This window comes from Malurus melanocephalus, unplaced genomic scaffold (genome assembly GCF_030028575.1).
Source record: "Malurus melanocephalus ecotype Western Australia unplaced genomic scaffold, MMel_1.1 scaffold_22, whole genome shotgun sequence".
Classification (NCBI taxonomy): domain Eukaryota; kingdom Metazoa; phylum Chordata; class Aves; order Passeriformes; family Maluridae; genus Malurus; species Malurus melanocephalus.
Genome location: NW_026623254.1, coordinates 1,866,385 through 1,888,295, shown reverse-complemented (window position 1 = coordinate 1,888,295; position 21,911 = coordinate 1,866,385). Strand labels below are relative to the sequence as shown.

The window sequence follows — 21,911 nt, the reverse complement described above, 5'->3', positions numbered from 1 at the left end:
AATTTAAAGCATTTCTTCCAGACACAGACTAAATAAGTTTGGAATCACGATTTTCTTAGTAGTCAATCTCCATTTGAGAGAAATGAGGCAGTGTAAGGCTTGTTTAGCATTAAGAGTCTATGTTACATGAGGGCACACACATCAGGGCCTCAAGTTAAAAATACTGAATAAAGGAGTGTTGCTGCAGCTTGGCAAGTGCTCTTCACAGCACAGTGTAAAATTCCTACCATTCCTGATTCACTACAATACTTAGAGATGACTTCAAAACATATTGAAGCAGTAATTCAGCAGCTTCTATTTTGCACAAAAGAAGTCTCACAACTGAGCATTAGAAGAGTCAGRGTATGGTTTGGATCTCCTGCAAGGATGCAACAAACTTGTGACTGGAAATGGATTGTGTTTGTTTTATCTGAGTTCCACAGTTGTGTTGCTGTAGTTCTCTCTTGTAACAGAAGAGTGAGAGAGCAAAACTACTGACCCATTTTTCAGGGAGAATGACGTTCCAGAATCCTGGAGTCCTATTCARAAGCCCTGCCTACAATCCAACATTATTCCAGCACACAGCTTGACACTACTACTTGCACTTGAACTGCAGCTTCACAGAACAGTTCATACACAGCTCAGGTAGGAAGTCCTCACACAAACAATCCCATTTTTCAAAGGTTGCTGCCACTGCCCAAGAGAAGTGACAAGGAACTCCACACACACACGCATTTTTATTTTAATAAATAGAGTTTTACAGGCTCAGGCTTTTTTTTTTTTTAAATCACATATACAGAACAGGAAATGCCTGACCAAGTAACATGAATTAAACTACTAACCTTGGGAAAGAATACATGCCCTCTATAACACTGAAGACCATAACTGGAAGGGGATTTGCCATCAGCAGCATAGTGATTTACTTCACAGATCAGACGACTTGAGAGAGATGTGGCCAAAGCAWAGAGAGTGACCCTAAATGGACCAGTTGTCTTTACAGAGTCACAACAGTGTARGGAAAGCCAAGAGCCCAAATGCCTCCATTTTCTAGTGCCACTTCTGGATGAATATGCATGTCTTCACATCCTTTGAGCAAYACAATTCTAACCACAAGTAGAGAGGCTAAGCACAGCAGGTATGCAAAATTATTCGATTGAAGAACAGATACTGGATGACACAGTAATGTTAAATTTTGAGATTTTAAATCAGCAGATGCTTTTGCATCCCCTTCAGTATGGCAGTGGAACAGATCCCACCTTCTCTCATAGAGGTTTAGTCCAAAAACTTCCTGTTGGCATTAGCACCAAAGAGAGCCACTCTGATTTCTGGCATCATCTATGGAGAAAGAGAACATCAGTTATGTGAAATGGGCAATAAAATGTTCTTCCTGCAGGCACTGTGGGATAGGTTGCTTCAAAATTAGCAAGTCAGTTCATCTGAGCTTTCTGAAGCCTTTCTCTGATCACACATTGCWACTCTCTGTAGACTGAAAGGACTGCCTGTACTGTAGCATAAGAAAGAGATGCCAGAGCTAGGGTGTTTTGCACCTGGGTGTAAATAGGTTTCAGCCAAAGTTTGTACTCAAGCTAGCTTCAGTAATTCAAGTTAGCCTCAGCATTTCAGCATCTTGACTGCAGTGAAATCATAATCAAGTCTTTCAAGATCATAATTTATAGTTTTATGCTTAAGCTAAATTCAAAAGGGTAATTCTGGGGAATGCCACAGTTTTTGCTGCACAAACAGTAGGTAATTTGCTTCTTTCCTTTCAAAAATAACTTCATACTTGTCACTCCCATTGAAATCTGATCCCATGCACTATTGGGATACTTTGGAAACACAAGGATTTAATTACAAGAACAGACTAGTTAATTGTATTTTGTTTATCTTGATTGCTGGAGAAACTCACCTGCTGGGCTACAAGGTCCAGCCGACTTTCCAGGGTATTGGAAACTTTAATTTTACCATCACTGTTGTAGATTTCAACACCTCCAGCACTAAAGATGGACAACAAAAAAGAAATAATTCAGTGAAATCCATAGGTCAGAGTCAGAATCTGACACAAATATCCCAAATCAGTATTTACAGGGAAGTCAGATACGTAAGATTCCTTTTTTTAAAAATAACATAATTTTTGATCATGTCTTGATAGGAATCAGCACAAAGCAATCCAGTGAAGCAGCCATGCAAAGCATCTTTGGAGTTACCGGAGACACAGCCATGTGCAAGGGTCCTCATTAGCATGTTTTAAATGTGATTGGAGTTATGCAATTTGACCCTTCAAAACAGCTTCAGACTCTGTGCTAAGACAGATGTCACATCTTGGACAGTGAGGAAAAACACTACAAATATTGTTTTTGTTGGCCCACACATAAAGATCGCCACCAGAATATACAACTTTGTATATAGTGTCTCTAGGATACCATATGGAAATAGAGYCCTGCAGACAGAACAGATACAAACCCCAGCAAGTGATTATCCTGCAGCACCTGATGACTCAAATTGCTTCACCCTGAGACAGAAAGTATAGCTAYATCCATATTCTCCCTCTTTAGAAGACTAGTGGTTCAGTTCTCATGTACAGTTATTCCCTACTTCAATACTGTGAGTCGGGCTGGAGATTGCACAAAACTTCCCTGACATTTTTGATAGACACAGTGCTTGTCTGGAGAAAACTGCAGAGTCTGTGTCTGATAAACACAAAGAAGTGCCAATTCCACAAGAACAGCAGCAGACACTTYGAGGACATTCCATACTTAATTTTCTGACATTGTACTAATATGAGCTGTGGCTTGAAAACTTTGCATTGAGTTAGTGTCCTGGATAAAATAATCCCTTTTTCCTTACATGTCTTCTGGCAGGAAGCTGTCTTGGTCAATATGAACATCTACRTCCCTTTTTATGGCATTTTTGTAGACGGGAATACTCTTCTGTACAGCAGTCTAGGACACAAAATAAACCTCCAGTTAGCACTGACAAATGCTACTGCAGCACTCAGATTTGATCACTCAATCACTTGTACTAAAAAAATGAAGGGATTGAGGCCTCTTTTTTTTTTAATTAAGCAAATGCACTTCAGTTTGGCTCTTGAGCCAAACCCATTTATTATTCTTAATACTGTAGCCATGTCTAAAGTTTCCAAAGTAGTATTCAAGCAGGGACATAGCACACAGAGAGGCGGATCTGAGCAGCAAATATCTGCAGTCAGGTCTCAGCCTCTGTGAGTGGGGCACTGTCAAACTATTCCAGGTGTCTTACCTTAACCATGGGCAGATCCTGCTTTCTGCACCGAACAACTAATCTGGGCTCAAGCAGCTGGTAGAATCCCTGCAAGGAATAACCATTTCAGTTTCAGGAAGTCARCATTTTCATTATCTTAGAATTATTTAACCCCAAGAAAGGAAAGAAGCTGATCAATTTGAAACCCAAATTTAAAACCCAAGCCCCAACAATATCAACCTCTTTAATTTAGTTCTTTGCTCCCAAGTTTCCCTCACGCAGACATTCTGAGAGGACAGCACCAACATTTTGRGAAGACCCTAAATATGGATGATGTCTTTGGAACTCAAGTGCAACTAAACATATGGAATCACAGTATTCTGTTGGCCAGTTAATGTTCATGCACACATGAGGATCATTGCTGTCTAAGTAAACAGAGCATGTAACCAAGCTGTTGAAGTCATGCAGAAGTTTCAGATTCCTGTTCTAGCCTTGCAGCTCTCAGGTAATACCTGAGACTAGAATAGAATAGGTTTAGTTGCAGTTTGAAGTGACCTACAATGATCACCTACTCCAGCTGTGAGCACAGATCCCTCACTGGATCTAACATAACAAGCCATGGCCRATTTGCAAGAGCAAGACAGGTTTGTCTGATGTAAGGCAGTACCAGACCTGAGTGTGATAAAGAAACAACACCCCTTTGGAGGCACAAGGTGGAAGGAGACACWACTGAGAAAACTCTGCCATCCAAGTGTGACAGGAGAGCTCGTGGGTGGCTCCCGGAAGTTCACAGCAACAGGATCAGGCTGTGACAGAMAGAGGCACCAGAAGGACTGACCTGGCCAACACTCACGGGACTTTCAGCAGCTCATTTCTGGGGCCTGAGGGTGATCTTCTACAAAGCTTTGGTTTCTGCTTTCTGTGCCTCCTCCTGTCACAGGCACATTCCATATGACAGTGAATTTGTCAAAACCAGGGCTTATTAAGTCTCAAATACCAAAAAGATTTTCGAAGTGGGTATCAACTGACTTGGGGGTTTGGAGAAACAACCTCTGCTAAAGGTGCATTTGATCCAACTGATTACTACAGGAGCTTAATGTGTGCACACTAAAATGTGTGTGTGCACATGTGCAATTATTTTTACAATGGAACTGCTGCTTGGTAGACCAGGTTCTACRCCTCAAAATAAGCCACAACCTTTTCTGTTTGGAATCCAAGACTGAAAGATATTGAAGTGATGTTTAAAACTCAAAGATTGCCCAGTAGCATTTGACACAGACTCCAGTATAACTGTAATTTCCAGTAGGTTATTTCTGACAAAAGACACTTAGGGGGCTAGAGCAGCAATGATCCATTTTACACAACTGAAATATTTACCTGCAGAACTAGTCCATCCAGCAGTGTCTGGTACCTGGCAGCATCCTTCACCACCTTGGCAAGTCTCTGCTTGGCCTCATTCAGCAAATCCTACATTCAGAAGAAATCAGATCAGCAGAGCCCATCTGTTTGGCATTTGGTTTCATGCCTACCAACTTTCTGTACTTCTATTATAGCTCTCACACCCTGCCAACACGTAAACGTACACTCCAGCTGGTGTTCATCCAAGCTAGACCTCCATCTCTGTGCATGGCACAMTATCCCTTCCCAACACTTCCCTTCTTCCTGCCCTGAGCTGAACTCATTAGAACCTGACAATAATTCATTTTGCGTGAAAARGGGAGAGCTCAGTAGAAAAAGGATAGTACTTAAAATGTTAATTTAGATAAACTAAATATGTAATAAATAATTGCTTACTSTAAAACAATAGAGTTGTCCAAATAAATTCTTTCAGCTTTATAGTTCAGCAAAGAAATTGAATCTATTTTTCCACCAAACAATATTCAGGTTAGGTATTCTACAATTGTAAGTAAATGCAAGTAAAAATTTAAAAGAGAGAGCTTATTTTTAATTTGAAGTACCTATCTCRATTATCTTTACTCAGCAAATCAGGATTGGATGGGATTGAATTTTTAAGAAATTTTTAAAGAAATTTGAGTCAGCTCAAAAATCCTAGAATGGAACCATCATACATACTTCAGATAAAGAAACTCTATGATTTGGTATAAACCTTTTTTTCCTGTCCAACCTCATGGTGTTTAGAAAAAGTGTGCACAATAACATAGTCAGTATGAAGATATAAAACTATCACAGTTTACTGTCATGGTCAAACCTAGTTATTCTGTCCTCCCTAGAGGAACACTGCATTTCTGAAACTGCTCATCTCTCTTCATAAAAGAAGCAAAAGATCTGATAAAGGAAGAAAGAGTGAGCAGCATGTGACTTTAAATGTCTTAAAATGAGGAAGAGTGTTTAGAATTACTCAGAAGCATGAGGTTGAGTCAGCAGATAAATGAGGAAGAGATTACCCAGCAGACACTATCACAACAGAGTTAGCTCTTGAGCCACCCACCTTCCTCCTCTCTGGGAATACAATCTAAAGTTTGAAACAAGGTTTAAAAAGTCAATAAACTGGTGATTTCCTTCTGATAACTYCTCTTTTTCATGGTAGCATCAACTTGAACGTTTATCCAATCTTTTATTTTTGACTTCCACAGGTCTCAGTTTTTTCAACAGCTCAACAGCCCCATCTAGCAGAACATGGAAYACCCAAATGTCTCTGAGACGGGGTAGGAGAGCACAACAAACCTGCTCMCTACTCAGTGAGCAGAATGGATACACACTGCACGTGGTGAAAGATAAACACAGCAAACCCAGACGGAGCCTGAACTTAGCCTGCYCTGACTCACCCTCCATGTCAACACACACAGTGGTCACCTACCAGAAAATGAARCAAAACTTTTCATGTACTATGGGCTGCTGACAGACACAAAAAATTCCAGTCAGTGGTGTTTTAAGCCTCTTTGTTTATGCCATGCTGGCTTTTACACATTAATGTTGCTTCAGGCAACCAGAACTTCAAAGTTCTACCAACTGTGCAAGAGAGAGTTTCTGCTCTAGAAAGAAACAAGCTACTGTGCAAATGACAGMTACAACAGTGCCTGCCATGTTCTTGGCAGACCACTGTATTTYCCTGAAACAGCCAGTAATGGAAACTGTGAAAATAAGCTAGAGTAGATTAACAAARCTGGACTAAATCCTCAAGGCCTTTTCAGAGAGGCTTGGAAAGCYATTTTTGTATGTTGAAGTAAATGTTAATCAAAAATCGTATTTTCTTTAGAGAATGGATCCATTTCCTACCATATGGTAAAAATAGAGCATCTGTGTGTTTAATAGAGAGATACTCACTGCAATAAGGTCATCCCTTGCCTTAAGGACCTTCAGCCTTGCTTGATTCATCAGGTTGGACATCTGACTGCAAGTTGCATGATAAAGTTGAATCAATCCATCAGACTTTGACAGAAGAACTGCAATATTTAACTGTACACTTTGCATTTAAAGATAACAATCCTACAACACTTAATAACATACTATGTTCCCCTGTTTGTTTCTGAACTTGCACAAAAGATTAAATTGCAGAGCCCCTTTCTTCAGTGAAGGCCCACCCAAACTAAACCTAATATGATCATTTGTCCCAGGGTAACAGACCAGAGTAGAGCTCTAGACATTAACTACATTAAGAAATATGAAGGATTCTTTCATCACACGAAGTTATACCACTGTAGTTCAGCTGTAATATTTTCTCCCCAGAAAAAAAATAGAAACTCATAATTAGAACTAAATAGGTTGTCTACTATTTGCCTGTTTGCCAGGGAAAAAGAATTCTGTATAAAATTAGCAACAAAATGTGAGCTCAGGTTCTGAAGTCAGACATCCAACCTAAGCGACTTACATTTTCTTTTGCTGTTCAATTTGCTTCTCCTTCTTTTCATAATACTCCATGATTTTCAGTCTCTGTGTCTGAACAAGGCGACCCTTCTCAATGTTGAATTCTTCTTCTGCCTACAGTAAAAATTAAATAACTGAAGTGGAAATTGATTCCTTGGGCTGAAAAAAACAGAATCAAAATGTAACAGAGCACATTCACAGATGACATAGGATGATACAATTTATGGTTACATATAAAAACGCTTCACCTCTTTGCTTCACCTCTTTAAGTAATTCCTACATAAGGAGAATGACAGTATAGCTGTTACTTTTTTTGGTAAAGCCTCACCAGACAGTGTGTAAAAACATATGGACAATTCTCCTRCTTATACCTGAGAATCCAATCTCAGCTACTGAATTCTGTTTGCAGACCTTCAGGAATATCTGCTTTAGTACTGGATAAATATTTGCGTAAATCTAAATGTTTAAGGGAGATGAAATATTATTAGCAACACATATGCTAAATCCAGTATCAACAAGGCATTTCAGTAGTGGTATAATGCAGATTGTTAGGACTGAAAGGCACCATTAATCCTTCTTTAGTAAACATCTATACTCTATCACCAAGTTAATATTAAACCCAGCGTCTCATGGCTTAACCTAAGTGAAGAATTCTGCAAGTAATTCAACTCATGCCTTAAATACTAATTTAGTGGGGGAAGGTGTTCTACTTAATGCAATTGAGTCATGTTACCACCTAGCTCTCCTGATTGCTTAAAAAAATGAGTGAACTTCGATAAGAATAACTTTATATTTGAGAACTACCAAAACGTTGGGCAAAACCAATTCTGAGTTGTTTTGATTTCTCAAAATCTAAGAACTGTTAACTTCATTTGATACACCATTTGTTGATATGAAATAACTAAGCAGATATCAGCTGTAGCTTACAAATGTTCTAGGGCTGCTCTGACTGAAACTTTCAAAACAGGATGTGAGATGCAGTCTTCCTTTTGCACTTACTGACAATGAACTTCCATTTTTACCTTTGCATCTATTTCTTCAGCCTTTTCATTGGCTTCCTGCTCAATGAAAGCCATCATGTGCTTGATCTGTAACAGGAGAGAGGCAAGTAAATATWTTCTGCAGGAAAGGACATTGACTAGAGTATGTAGGTGTACATATCCTCATTTGTACATCCTCCATATCCATTTACTAATTTCATATCATAGTTTGCTGAAGAAATTTAATTGAATAKACACACTAAAGAGTCAGTTCATCTTGACATATATTACAAGAAAACTATTTTTCCCAATAATTTTACATAATGCTGTTTCACTGGCTGCCATTAGAAGAATGCACTTCAGACACGCAACTGTCAAAAAAACCTAAGACAAACCAACCAAACCAAAAGTAAATTTGTATAAATGTGAGACATGGTATTTTCATTCATCATTAATGAGATCAATTTTTTTACCCCTGGGATTATTAGAAAAAAACCTCAGAACTTCAAAAATCCTCACACAGCAAAATTAGTCTGTTATGATATTTACATAAAACATAAAGATWAACATAGATAGCATCTGTATGAACCTGGGCCTTCCATACTTGATGAATTGTGAAGCAAGCAAAGGGTTACCGACCACTCTGGTCAGTTTTTTACAGCCAGAAGTCTCTTTGAACACCAGAGAAACTTTTCTTGAAAAACTGTAATAAATTCCRTTAAGACTTATAAGGTCAGTCTGGAGGAGCTGGGGAAGAAGACAGGGGCAGCACTGTGACCCAGACCACCTCAAGAATGTCACATGCTGTTTCAGAGCCCCACATGAACCAGTATGTGCTACTTGAAAAACATTTCTGAAGCCACCTCAAAGCACTTCAAAGTGCAGATCCAGCAGCTTAAAGTCTAGGAAAGCAATTAGACCAAGTTCTGCTTATCCATCACATGTCCTTCTGTGACCATAGCTCAGTTCAGGCTCCCATTTGGGGCAGACTGGAAGGAATCATTCCCAACCAAACTGCAACTGGGATGGGCTTCCAAAGCCAGATGGGGCAGACCATAAAAACCTACTGACTTTTTGCTTGCACTTAGTGATAAGACACATTTTACAGACAATCCAGTCTTAATAAACTCGCACAAAAAACCCTATTTAGAGAATCTCATGTTAAAATTCAATGTTTTAAAGAGATTAGAAAGGTGCCAAGGTGAAAACCGAACCAATGTGCAGAACAGCACTATGCCCACAGAGATGAAAAAAGAGAACAGAAAAAAAAATACTTGAAGAGACAAGTGGAAGATTTTAAACACATGCAGTGGAATAAGTGATSAGTAATATCTACATCCTCAAAATCAAATCAGCAGGTTTTCCTTTAATGCCCATCTGCTGAAACTCTCAAGTGTTGTCTACCTATAGCATCAGCTTTCTACCCTGCTTTTCAGAAAGGACTAGAGAGGCCCAYAAAATAAGGAAATTATTTTAATGAATAGCCTGTTGTTCAAGAAGACTGAGAACTAAGCAGCAGTGGCCTTTACATTACTGAGTCACTTCCTCCAATCTGGTTTTTGAATTTTGCACAAGTACTTCTAAMAGTTCTAAGTGTTGAGGAAATATGCTCTGCATAAAGAAAAAGAATGAGATGGAAGCAAGCTAATATGGAATGCACTTCTCCTAGACTGGTARAATTGAACAGTGTTACTTTCTTCAAAAGCTGCCGAAACCCCTTTTTATAGGGGTTTATTTTATAGATCCAAAGTGAGATTTTCACATCTAAAAATAAGATTAGTTTTAGTAACACTGACAAAAATGTATTTTAAAACAAGAGATTAATTTTAAAATAGGATTTCCTATAGAAAGGAAAATAGGGTTTTCCCATCAGTAGCAGTAGTAGCACCGATTATCCTTTCCAAAGGAAGTTTTAAACTGACTTTAGAAGTGACTAGATGAAACAATATATTAAACACCTTTGATAGAATAACACAAGCAAGTCCATCAACGGGAAAAAGCCTCAATCAGAGATTATTCTGAAAGTGAAAATTATTGAAAGTGTGGCTGCAAGCAGTTAAGAGGAGCAGCTGGCAAGTTCATGCCAGATTCATACACATGCAGGACTGTCAGCCATCAGCACTCTCCAATTAACAGGATCATCCTGGGCTCAGGAGTGTAAAGCAATGACAGCAAAGTTGCAGATGTGAAATGCTATTAATATTACATGTTTAATATATCACTAGAACCTGAAACTAAGCTTTGAAGTTCGGGTCCATTCTGGCTGAGAAAGACCACCATMATGACAGATTTATTTTTATTATCTTCATGGAAGAGGCAGGAAAAAAACCCCTGAGCTTTGCAAATAAAAGGAATACAATGTAATGTTGCAATTCTCGTTCTGGAGAAAGGCAATCTACCGATTTTACTTTCACTATGATGCTTTCTTGCCAAGAGACTCTTGAATGTCTCTCTCTTTAATGAGAAAGTGAGACACAAGTACTTGTRATGCAGAGGACAAAGGGAACTTGCCTGATCTGCTCATTGTCCACAGGAAACTGCCCAGACCAGTGCTGACTGGATCCCTGCGGCCTTTAACACCACAGACCATCTTTAACCCAGCTGAAAGCAGCTTTTTTAGGTGAGGGCAGTGTTTACTGTCAACAGGGACAGGGTGTCCTGCCTCAGGAGGAGGTGTCCACAGACAGACTTCAGGGCTGGAAGTTTCCATTGCAAGCCAACCCCAGACTGCACCACTCTGCTTAGGAAGTAGATCTGAAAAGGGCATTCAGGAACACCAAGCAGCCCACCCGAATACTAAGGTACAGCTAACTGCAGGTAGCACAACTACAAGCAAAACAGAGATGTGAAGTCCTCAGGAAATCATTAAGGTTGGAAGAGACTTTCAAGATCATCCAGTCCAACCATCAACAGAGCACTACCACTGTAACTTTTAAACCACCAAATCACATCAGATTCAGATCCAGAACSTCCTAAACACCTCCACCACCTTCCCAGGCAACCTATTTCAATGCCTGACAATCTGAACAGTAACATTTTTTTTTCTAATATCTGGTGTGAATCTCCCCTATCTCAGCTTAAGGTCACTTSCYCTGGTTCTCMCACTGCAGGAACAGAAGAAGAGACTGGCCCTTACCTCTAAACATCTACCACAGCAACCTGTAAAAACAGTACTTGTCTAAGGCTGTGTATTTACCTGCCTCGAGGTGCAATTAAACACTGCACATAGCACACAGCCTGCTCACGAACCCTCTCGTTATAATCTGCGGTAACATGTCACCAAAATGCCTCAAGGAAGTTCCCCGGWGGGGCCCATCCACCCGGACAGGGGAAAACCCACTTTGTTCGGAGACTCCTTTTCCCCAGCCAGGATCCTCCCCCTCCACCGATCTCCCTTTCCCAAGGGAGCGCCCAGCTCCCCTCACAGAGCAGCACACCCGCAGCCCAGGCCAGGCCCGGCACTGCGGGACCCAGCGCGGTCACCGCYGCTCCTCACGGCCCTTCAGGGGCTGCGCTCCGGCCGGGGCCCGCGGCCTTACCTGCTTCTGCACGTCGGCATCGCTGAGCGCCATGGCGGTGGCGGTGGCGGTGACAGTGGCGGTGGCGGTGGGAGCCGCAGGCCCGAGGAGACACAGCCGCAGCGCTCTGTGGCCGCGAGCGGAATCAGATCCGGTTCGGGTCACGGCGGGGGCGGGGCCGCCTCACGCCCCGCCCATCGCGGGCCAATAGGAAGGAGCGGTACGAGTGACGTCACGCAGCCAGCTGGAGGGGCGGCGCCGTGCGTGTCGGGCCCGTGGCCGGGAGCGATCGAGAGGAGCGCGGAGCCACGGACAAACCCGGCTTGGAAGGGACCTCTGGGGACCRTCCCGTCCCATCCCTGCCCAGGCAGGGTCACCTGGAGCCGCTGACACAGAAGCGCCGCCGGATGCGTTTGGAACGCCCCCACAGAGACTCCATCCAGGGCCTCCTTGGAGAGCTGTTCACTGCCCTGACACCCTCAGTGTCAAGTTCTGCGTGTTGAGGTGAAACTCCATTAGGTGGTTTAGTTTGTGTCCGCTGCTCCTCGTCCTCTCGCTTGGCATTACCAAAGAGAAACTGGCACCTTTCGCTTGGCACCTTTGAGATATTTACATGTGTTGATGAAATTCCCCTCAGTTTTCTCTTCCCTGGACTAAGCAAGCCCAGCTCCTGCAGTCTCCCCTCATAAGAGAGATGCTGCAGACCCCTTATCATCTTCGTGGTCTCCACTGGACCCTTTCCAGTAGCTCCCTGTCTTTATTGTACTGAAGAGCCAGAACTGGATACAGTAACCGGCGGGCTTTGGTGACAATACCACCAAAGTATTGTCAGTTTTCTGTGACACAGAAAACTGAGCCACTTCACAGGAACACTGCAATGAGCTGAACCTGCAGCAGAGAGAAATGAAACACGGGGACAAAGTTGCTTGTAAGGCCCTAAAGTAGCTTTGTGTTKGCAATGCCCTGGGCTCCTCATTGCAGGAGAAGCAGAAGGATGCAGGGAACAGCTCGACAAGGGGAGGGGAAGGACRGCCTTTTAGGTGTTCTGTTACTGCTGCCGTTCTTTTCCTTACAGCCAAATTGAAGCAAACTTCATAATCTATAAAAATATTTGTTCTAATTGGCAAGAAGCTTCCATTTCCATCCTGCAGGAGTATGTGGTGGAAAAAACAGAACCATTCCTTTACAAATCAGTGTCAAATACTTGTCACATTCAAGCTTCTTCCTGGTTTATTTCTATTTACCTTTTTTTCTGGGTTTTTTTTTCAGTGTGAAAAAGCTTATTATAAAGCTATGTATATAGCTTTGATGTCTTTTCATATTATAGTTACGATGAAGGAAATCAACTTCTGAGTCTTGAGAATGCTTTACTATTATTTCAGACAAAATCTAAGCAATATTAAACCCACGTTTTTAATAGMTATAAAAAGAGGTCATATATACCGGTGAATTATAATATTTATATTATTCTAAAATAAATATTAATAAATAAAATAGCGAATATAGTTGGAACTATATCCAGACTCTTCCCTGTGCCCTCCTGCCTTGAGGGGAATTCTGTTTGGGACTCTGACCTACTTCACCCACACCTGTAGCCAGGYGACCTGCAGATCAGGGCCGCGGAAACTGAACTGCCAACGGGTCTTACTCCTCCGAATCCATAAGGAAAACGCGGAGAGGCTGCCAGAGACCCTCCCATCCGCATTTTTCCGAGTGACCGCGTCCCTCAGACCATCACAAGCCCCTCCCGTCCCCTCCCCGSACCGTCACGTGACGTGGGCGGAGCCCGCCCCGGCCCCGCCCCCCGGCGCAAGCCGTGACGCGCGGCACGCGCCGCACCGCGCCGCGCCCCGCGCGCTCCTCCCCCCGCCCCCTCCATCATGGCGGCGGCGGCGGCGGCAAATTAGGGCAGAGCCCGCGCACCGGCCGAGCGCGCGAGCGCGCGCGCGCGCCCTCCCGCCCCCCCCAACACCGCCCCCGGCGGGAGCGACCCGGGAGCCGCGGCCGCTCCTCCGCCTCTTCCACCTCCAGTTCCTCCCCGCGGCGCCCGCAGGTGAGGAACGGGCGTGGGAACGGGCGGGCGGGATATTTATTTATTTCTTTAATTAGCTACCTGCCCTTACTTATTAATTTAATGGTGGGGAAGCGGGTACCGGCGGCACCGCGCGCTCCCGCCCCCCTCCCGCGCGCGCCCCCGGTCCGCGAGAGGCGGGGTGGGGGGAGCCGGGCGCGCGCGTTCTGGCGGGGGCGCGGCGGGGGCAGGCGCGTCCCCTGGCGGTCGGTGCCGCTCTCGCCCCCGGCGCTGTCGAAGGACGCGCGGATCCCGCTCCGCCCGGGGCGCTCCCGGAGCCCCGCGGCACCCCCGGGACACGCCCGGACCCGGCGAGTTGCGGTGGGGGCGAAGGGGCCGTGCCGGGCCCCCGACGGCAGCTCCCGGAGGGCGGTGGCGGGGAGMGCCGGCGGCTCCCCCGCTGCAGGGCTCGCGGTATCGCGCAGGCTGCCAGTCCCGCACGGCCCCGCCGGTGACTCATCCCGACGCCGTGCCCGCCCGCCCGGGTATAAATATCTCATTCATCGCCGTAGTAACTGAGGGGCTTACGCTGTGCTTCCGCGGYTGGCTCCGGCGCCGCTGAAACTTGGAGCGGCTTTTTCGGGTTCTCAAACCCAAATAATAGGCATGTTAAGACAGAAAGTGAATGCAAGATTGTTAGTAAAAGCTGTGTTTGTCATAATTACGTGTGGTGAGATGGTTTGAAGCTGGAAAGAATTGAGGACCTTAATAGTGGATAACTCATGCAGCTTTTGTTTTTCTTCCTAGAAGAGAAATCACACCGTCTGCCTAGAATGCTCACTTAATTGCATTTCTCTCAAAGGCCAGCTACAGTCACTGTCCAGATAAAGAAYGATTATGTTTTCCAGTATTTCTATCCATTAAGTGCTGCCAGAGGATCAGTAGTGGCTGCAATATTGATTCATTTCCAGTAGGAACTGACATGTTTGAACTGAGCAGTTCTCAGTTTATTATAAACAATCTCTTAGTCATACACAGTTGGAAAAGTACTCTGGAGAATTTATCTCCCAAGTTGATCACAATTGGGTGCTTTGGATAGTCCTGCCTGTTGTGGGAAGTGTTTTCAAAGACAAACTGCTGCAAGGTTAAACTAGTCCACACATGCACGTCTCATCTCAAATCTCCACACAAGCCTTCTGGTAAGGTTGCAGAGTGCCTGAATATTTTCCATCCTGTTGATACGGGGTGTGGTTTTGTAGATCTGCAACTCCTTGAAATTCGGTACATTCGGTAAAGAGCACCGTGTAAACCCAAGGCTGTAGGTGCAGYTGAACTGAGAATGGCTGCCTGTTGCAGAGATTGATATCAGGAGGACGACCCAAACCGTGAGCGTATCGATGTCAGGCTGCCCTAAAAATGATTTGAGCCGCGCTGCTGCTGTTGCATTGCCTCTCTCCYGTGCCTGCCTGTGCTCGGCTGAGCGCTCGCTGGCTGAGGCTGTGCGTGCCTTGCAATAATTCAGCAGCAGCGGGAGGTGTTCTGCCAGAGCGGCTCTCGGGGTGATTGAGTTTTTAGCTGGTAAGTGAGGCCTGGTGACCCGGGCTCTAGGTTGGAAAGGCATTTAGCTCTGGAGTGATTGTTTTGGAGTGGAAGCTGAGAGCRGTGGTGCTGCTGTTTGGAAAAAGCAGGCGGTCTGTGGCAGTGCTGATGTGTCTGAAATCCATAGGTGACATTGATCGCCTACTGTTTTGTTTCTAAAAACCAGCTGAAATGTGCAGTGATGTTGCATTTTGGGGTTTGAATGGTGCACWGACAACATATCCTGATGTACAGTAGGGTTTTACAGATAGGGACTAAAACACAGCCTGGCCTCATCGCTGGGGATTATATTCGCTGCATACATTGGTAGGCCTGTGCTGCCCATTATCCAGTGTATRACTCTGGATTAGGACGTGACAGATTGCATGAGGAAATGTCAGTCTGACTGCAACTCCTGCTCTCAGGTCGCTTGAGCAGCTCAGCCCACATGAAACAAGTGACAGCAGGGCCGGAGGAGTGACAAGCTAAGYWAGCTTCAACAGGTATAGCCTTCTATCCCCCAAGGGTGCAGGAACTAGGAAAGGTGAWTTTTTTTTGTAGGGAGTAATTGGTAATAATTTTGATCTCTGTAGCTTTTAAAGGATACTATTCCTGCAAGGAACCTGTTAAATCAGAAGCAACCCTCTTGCCCTGGCTTTGAGACTTATGGAGTCTGTGTAACGCCTCATTTCCTCTGCTTCATTGCATCTCCCATACAAGCTTGTTCTCTTAAACACTCTCTGGACTCTCTTCTGTTTTGCTCCTTTAGTGGAGAGCTCTCTTTCCTCTGATCTGGTCTCTCAAGCTGTGTGTCCTTTTTCAATCCCACTCATCCCTGAAAAATGGCCTTTTCTGAGGTATTTACAGTATCTGAGTCAATATTGCTATATTTCTTTTTGTAAACAAAACTAGTCATTCACAATCCAAAACGAGTCATTCAGTTACTGTGCTGTGGGCTTCTCTCAAAAGAAGACCAGTGAYTCTGAAGTGCCCTTCCACTCATTATATTCTTTTATGTGAATCTGAAGATTACTTCCATTCAAATTCTTAAGTTTCCCTGCTCGTTTCAGTATAAAACTGCCTCTCAAAATATATCTACCAAGGTAATTTTTTTTTTTTTGATTCTTTTCCCATGGAAACATTACTCACTATTTAAATAAGCAGTGGTCTGATTATCTCTCTCTGGCTTTTTTTCCCCCCTGCTCCCCTCACAAGTGCTCAGCTCAGCACACTGAAATTTTTGTCAATTAGGCCTCTCTTGCTCTGTGCTGCTTTGGCTCTCATGCTTGTTTTGAGCAACTCTTTTTCTCTCATTTTCTGCACTGATTTGGAATTGTATTTTGAAGAGTAATCTCTGTTATATATCCAGACTTGTTCTTTGGTCCACAGGACAGTTTCTGGATGTCTGTGGACCATCTGTCAGGCTAATTTTTTCAGGAGAGATCAGTTCAGGTTGTCTGGAAGGGCTCCCATTCACTGTGTAGGCATTGCGAGAAGCATTTTGATTTCAGGGCTGTGGATCTCTGCTGAACAAACCAGAACTGAAACGTGCTGGGGAGCTTTTGCATTTTGGTGAATGACACCTTTACACGTGGTGATGCGAACATGTGATGTGGTGATTGCATGTGGGGATCTGGTCTGAAGAGCAGATCTATTGYTAAAGGTTACTCAAGTCTTCAGAATGATTATTTTTTCCCAATCTTCTTGCTCTATGAAAATCTCAGATCATTGAGGAAGCTCAAGGGTAACTGTGTTGTGCAAAAGCTGTGGTTATTCTCTGCTGTGATTTCTTACATTTCTGAAGCAGTATATGTTGCCTATAGAACACTTTGGGAAGGAAGCGGCAGCATAGATGAAGTGATGACTCCAGGTTTCTTGTTTCCTTTGTATATAAATCACTACTTTAGTCCAAGCTGTAGCAAAGACTCAACCAAACCTTTCTGGTGAAGGCTTTCAGGCATTTTTCAAATACATGGTGCAAGAGGCAGGGCTTGCATAGTATGGTCTGCATGAAAGAGTCCTTTTCTCTTTTGAATACTGAATGAGTTTCAGAAACTAGAGCCTCTAAAGATTACAGAAAGAATAGTTAGCCAGTTTTACACCAGTCCTTTTCCTTTTGCAGCTTTTAGCTTAATGGCAAATTTTTCTTTGCCAAGCTACCTACTCCCAAGCAACTATGCCACAGCACAGTTGTAGTTCTGTTTATCCTCAGTAACCAATATACAACTGCTATTAATCTGAATTCCTTCTCTGGGAGGAGGGGTTAGAAGTTTGCCCAGACATCTTGAATAGCTAGACAGGCGAGTGCTTTGCTTTTGCTTTCTTGGTTTATTATTATTATYTTTAATCTTGAGGATTCATTTGCAGATTGTGCTTTGGTTTTGGAACCTGATTCTTTGTTTAAGTCTAGAGGCTTTTCCAGTGTAACCCATAACTCTTTTCAGATGGTCCAACTTCTGTTCCCTGTCYGTAGCATTTTGCTCATTCAAACTTCTTTAAACTTGATATAAATTTTTCTTCTTAATATGACTGCTGTCTCACATTAAATTGTCTGACTCTTTCAGTGCCTGTTCAGTAGCTGTTCTGTAGCACAAACWTTCTTGTGTGCCTTTCATTTAGACATCCATTCTGGTGGCCAAGAATGGGCCAATGCTTGTTTGGGAATGACTCTTTACTCCTGGAGAACTTAACTTGAAGAGTTTATCAGAAACCCCTGAATAGTATTATTTGATTCATTAAGTTAATAGCATGTTGGAAATAGTTGTCCAGACTTTACCAAATGAAAAGAGCTAAAACATGTTGATTAATCACAAGCATCCTTTCAATCTTTTGCATGGCTTTTTCCCCACTTCCACATTGTTGTTTGAGATTTTACTTTTTACTCTGTTGTTTTTAATGTCTCTCTACCTTAGGTTTTCCTGCTGGTCTTATTTGGATATTTTTAAAAAGCAACAAAACAATTAGAATAAAACAGGGAGGAGTTCTTTGGCCAGATGTTGCTGTTAGGTGTGTATCTCTGGTTTATACTTAATAACGTCTGGGTGAGAAATCCGGACAAACAACCATCTGTTCTTTCAATCCCTACTCTGTTGACCATATGTTTTCCATTGCTGTTGGAACAGTAAAATTGATTCGAGGCAATTGCGGYCACTTCTTCTGCATTACAGTTTTTGAGCATCATAATAACAAATCTGAGAAAGCGGAGAACTGGGAAAATATTCGTGGGAGGCTTATGGGAAGACAGACTCCTTGGAATCTGTCTTTTTAGTTCATATTGTAGTTAATGAAATCTTCAGAATCCATCAAAACCTCTTYGCATGCACACGTGTATTTTTGTGTGTGGTTGAGTTGGGAGGTGTTGGGAGGAGGACACGTGGTGAGGAACTGCTCGTTTTGCTTCCATGGGAGTGTGTGTGTGCCAGGCAGGAGTGAGAAATGCCACTGCTGGCAGCAGGCAGGGAGCTGGACTGGGGCACACTTGGGTTTACTCTGCATGGTTCTTGTAAGAATGCATAGGATATCAGGGCAAAAACCTGGATATTGCTTCAGGATTGTTACATAATTCCTCGTTACGTAGGAGTTCGTGACCTGTTGCAGCCTTATAAACAAACAAAACACTTTACTCTTTCCTGACAGCCTTCCTGGGTTCCCCAGCGCACAGCCGACGTGCCCCACGTGAACACAGCCAACCCGATGGCGTCCGCTACTGCCGTGCCTGTAGGATTTCACTATGAAACCAAATACGTAGTGCTCAGCTACCTGGGCCTTTTAGCACAGGAGAAACCACAGGAGCATCCTCCTCCTCCTCCTCCAACTCAAGGTAATATTTGCATATTCATCTGTAGCCATTTACATATGCAGCTGTATTTGCAATTATATTGGGTGTTTCTGCAGGGATGCASAGTGTGAGCCTGATGTTCAGTGTAATGCATCTCTTGTTTTGTTCAGTGAAAATTGAATAAATTTCAATTGAAAGATGAGAAATGCTGATGGAAACAAAGCTGTTTGTATGTAGATTACTGTTTTAATTTGAGCYATGCCAGGGCTGGCTATGCCAGGGTGTTTATGAAACAAGTTTTAGGAGCTGTCTTGAGGCTAGGGGGGGATGGATAAATATTAACTTCGCTGAGCCATCATGAGAATTTCAGCCCATTCTTGCTGGTTTTTTGGGACACAGGTGGAAGTAAGCAGGGATGAGGTGGTGTTTACTGGCATACACTGAGTGGTGGCTTGAGCAATCTCCTGTGCTAAATAGTTCTGCCCTATTACATTGAGGCTTCTGTTGTCACTCAGTGCTGGTGCAGAGATGTGGCCTATGCTGCTTCTGTTTATTTTTTTATTTGTGAGAAGTGAAGGATTGCATGGAGTCAGATGTTCCTTCTAGAGCAAGTTTATGGATAAAAGAGGTTAAATAAATAAATAGAAGGCAGAATAAAAGAAATTTGGTAGATTGTGTTTCACATAAACCTAGGGGGTAAAACTTTATTTTGTAGTGGCAAGCACTTAAGCACATGTTGTTTGTCAGGATTGCCTGGGTGAGTTGTCACTTCTTAATGACMTTTCAGTCATTACTGGTTCTGTGATTCAGAACTTATTATGATGAAAGGAGAATAAAAAAAAACCCGAACCAAACAGAGACAGTCTTCAGAATCTTTTTTTTCTCTTTGAACAATGATTAAGAATGCATATGCCATTTACTGAACTTACCTATCATGAAGTGAGAAAATCCTGAAAAGAAAAGATTGCATCAAATTTATTTATGACATAACTGATTTCAGTTTCACGCTAAAGAATATAGTATATGCAGGTTTGTTACGATCCACTAATACAAGCGGAGGTCGTGATGGTTCATTAACTGAATCTCAGAGTGCAAAAGAAACAGGGACAAGTATTTTTCAAAATCAAAAACACGTTTATTGAGTGCCAACAACACGATTTATGCAATAGAAGAGGGAGAGAGGGAGAAAGGGAGAGAGAGAGAGAGAGTGTTGAGTTATAGCTACCAATGGCACAGACGAAATCCTTGTGGTCCAGAGCCAATAGATCCGTCTTCATCTGTGGGGAGTACTCACAGGGGTCTTTTCATAGAAAAGACTCATAGAAAGTCTCTTTATAGTCTTTTCAAAAGCAAGGGGCAACTGGCCAAGAGGTGCAGAAGCAGGGGAAAGCTGGGCAAGAGGTGGGAAAAAATGCCCATTATTTTGTAAGGTGTACAGTACAAAGCATGCAGTTCCTTCTCTGCCTTGGCAGAAAAGACAACGAGGTCCACTGGGTCTTACCCCTTGTTCAGCAGCCTGGGCACTGGCACTTGGCAGACTTCTCTGAGCAAAAGCCCCCCTTCCCCCCTTGGGGTTTTTGGGTGTTCAGTCTCTGTCCATCTCGAAGATCATGAGACAGATGAGGGACTTCTGTACCATCTCTTACAAGGTTATATTATATGTAATTCATTAAATTAATGTTARTATATTTAATTCATAATATTACTCTTAGTATGTTTAAGGTATATCACTRCTTCCACTTTGATTGCATCTGTGGTCCATGAAAGGAGAGGAACCTTAGTGCCAAGATACTGTTTCATAAACCCCTTCATTTCATAGGACCCTTTATGGAAAAAGGTGCATATTTTAGCAATAACATTTCATTCTGAACATCCCAACCATTTGTAACTGGGCTGTAACTGGAAATGTATGGAGTACATATAAAGGTTCAGTGTGTAAGAGTGCTTTTGTTCTATAAATACAAGATTCAGAAAGAAAAATGTTAGTCTTAAAGCTTTTTAAAAATTGGCTATAGTTACCTTTGAAGTATTTGCAAATTGAGGTGAAACCTTTCAACTGATTCTCCTTACTAAAACCTGTAAGCTTCTAATCTGAATTACAGAGGTATATTTAAACTTTCTAAAGAGGAAGCTACAAATGCTTAAATAAAAATTTTGGAGTCACTTAAGAGGGCTTCTCAGATATTGTTTAGATGTGTTAGCTTTTGTGACAGCAGGCTGTAGTTGGATTTGCGATTAAAATACTCCAAAGCATTCATACTTTACAAGTCTGTTCTTTCATCCTTGTTGCTCTAGACCTYCCCTTATAAACAGGAAATCATGCTAACTTTTCCACACCTAACCCCCCAAACCAGACAGTGACCACATCGTTCTCCTCTCGTGGTCATGTTTCACTGTAATTAGGTTTCTCTTTCAGTGTTTTTGTTGCTTTCTGATCAAAGCCTCTGGATTAAATAATTTTGCCTTACTTTTAATTTGCCAGCTTGTTTYTCACTCTGTTGGGTAATGCTTTGAATGGACTTCATGCTGTACTGAACTTAGCAAACACTTTATCCTTCTGCTTCAGGATTTGTTTCATTCTTTCCCAGCACACTTTTCCTGGTGCTTTTCTGCTTTCCATACCTCTGAGAGATTTCTTTTTTCTGCTAACTACTTTTTAAAAATCCTTTCTCCTACTTTTTCTCTTCTTGCTTGTAATTAAACCATGACAGCACTCCTGGGCTCTGTGAGGCCACAGCCGTGTGGTTATTTTGGAGTGTTATGCATCTCCTTTGGCTGTTGAGCATTTTGTATACAGTCTGTAGCTGTTGTTTAGCACGTGGCTGATGCCTGCTTGCTGTAATGTGCTCCCTGTGCTCTGTGTTGTCCCCCAGGAGGRGAGCACAGCCCATAATGGGTATTTCCTGCCCTGCCTAATGCACTGCTGGGAGATAGCTGCGTTAGTTACAGTCCCAAGCGTGGGCTGAGAAACCTGGTTGGAACATGAGAGGCAAAGCCAGGAAATGGAAATGAACAGTTGCTGTCTG

General features: G+C 42.9%; 2 protein-coding genes across 3 annotated transcripts in view; one reads left to right on the top strand and one right to left on the bottom strand.

The window, feature by feature from the left end:
• Positions 1 to 697: 697 nt before the first annotated feature.
• ATP6V1E1 (ATPase H+ transporting V1 subunit E1) lies at positions 698 to 11,676 on the bottom strand. Its single transcript, XM_057390040.1, has 9 exons — positions 11,540 to 11,676; positions 8,043 to 8,108; positions 7,025 to 7,134; positions 6,481 to 6,547; positions 4,573 to 4,662; positions 3,235 to 3,303; positions 2,824 to 2,918; positions 1,886 to 1,973; positions 698 to 1,314 (listed from the first exon to the last, which is right to left on the bottom strand). Exons 1-9 carry the CDS (start codon positions 11,570 to 11,572, stop codon positions 1,252 to 1,254), a joined length of 681 nt encoding a protein of 226 aa, XP_057246023.1. The 5' UTR covers positions 11,573 to 11,676; the 3' UTR covers positions 698 to 1,251.
• A 1,706-nt stretch (positions 11,677 to 13,382) lies between these two features.
• Positions 13,383 to 21,911, top strand: part of BCL2L13 (BCL2 like 13) — a 34,439-nt gene continuing 25,910 nt past the window's right edge. The window contains exons 1-2 of one of the 2 annotated variants that reach the window (XM_057390038.1): positions 13,383 to 13,571; positions 18,744 to 18,927. In XM_057390038.1, coding sequence (XP_057246021.1) covers positions 18,801 to 18,927 — 127 coding nt within the window. In that variant the 5' untranslated portion in view covers positions 13,383 to 13,571; positions 18,744 to 18,800. Of the gene's footprint in view, positions 13,572 to 15,026; positions 15,108 to 18,743; positions 18,928 to 21,911 lie in introns of those variants that run through there. The other variant, XM_057390039.1, reaches the window with a different exon arrangement.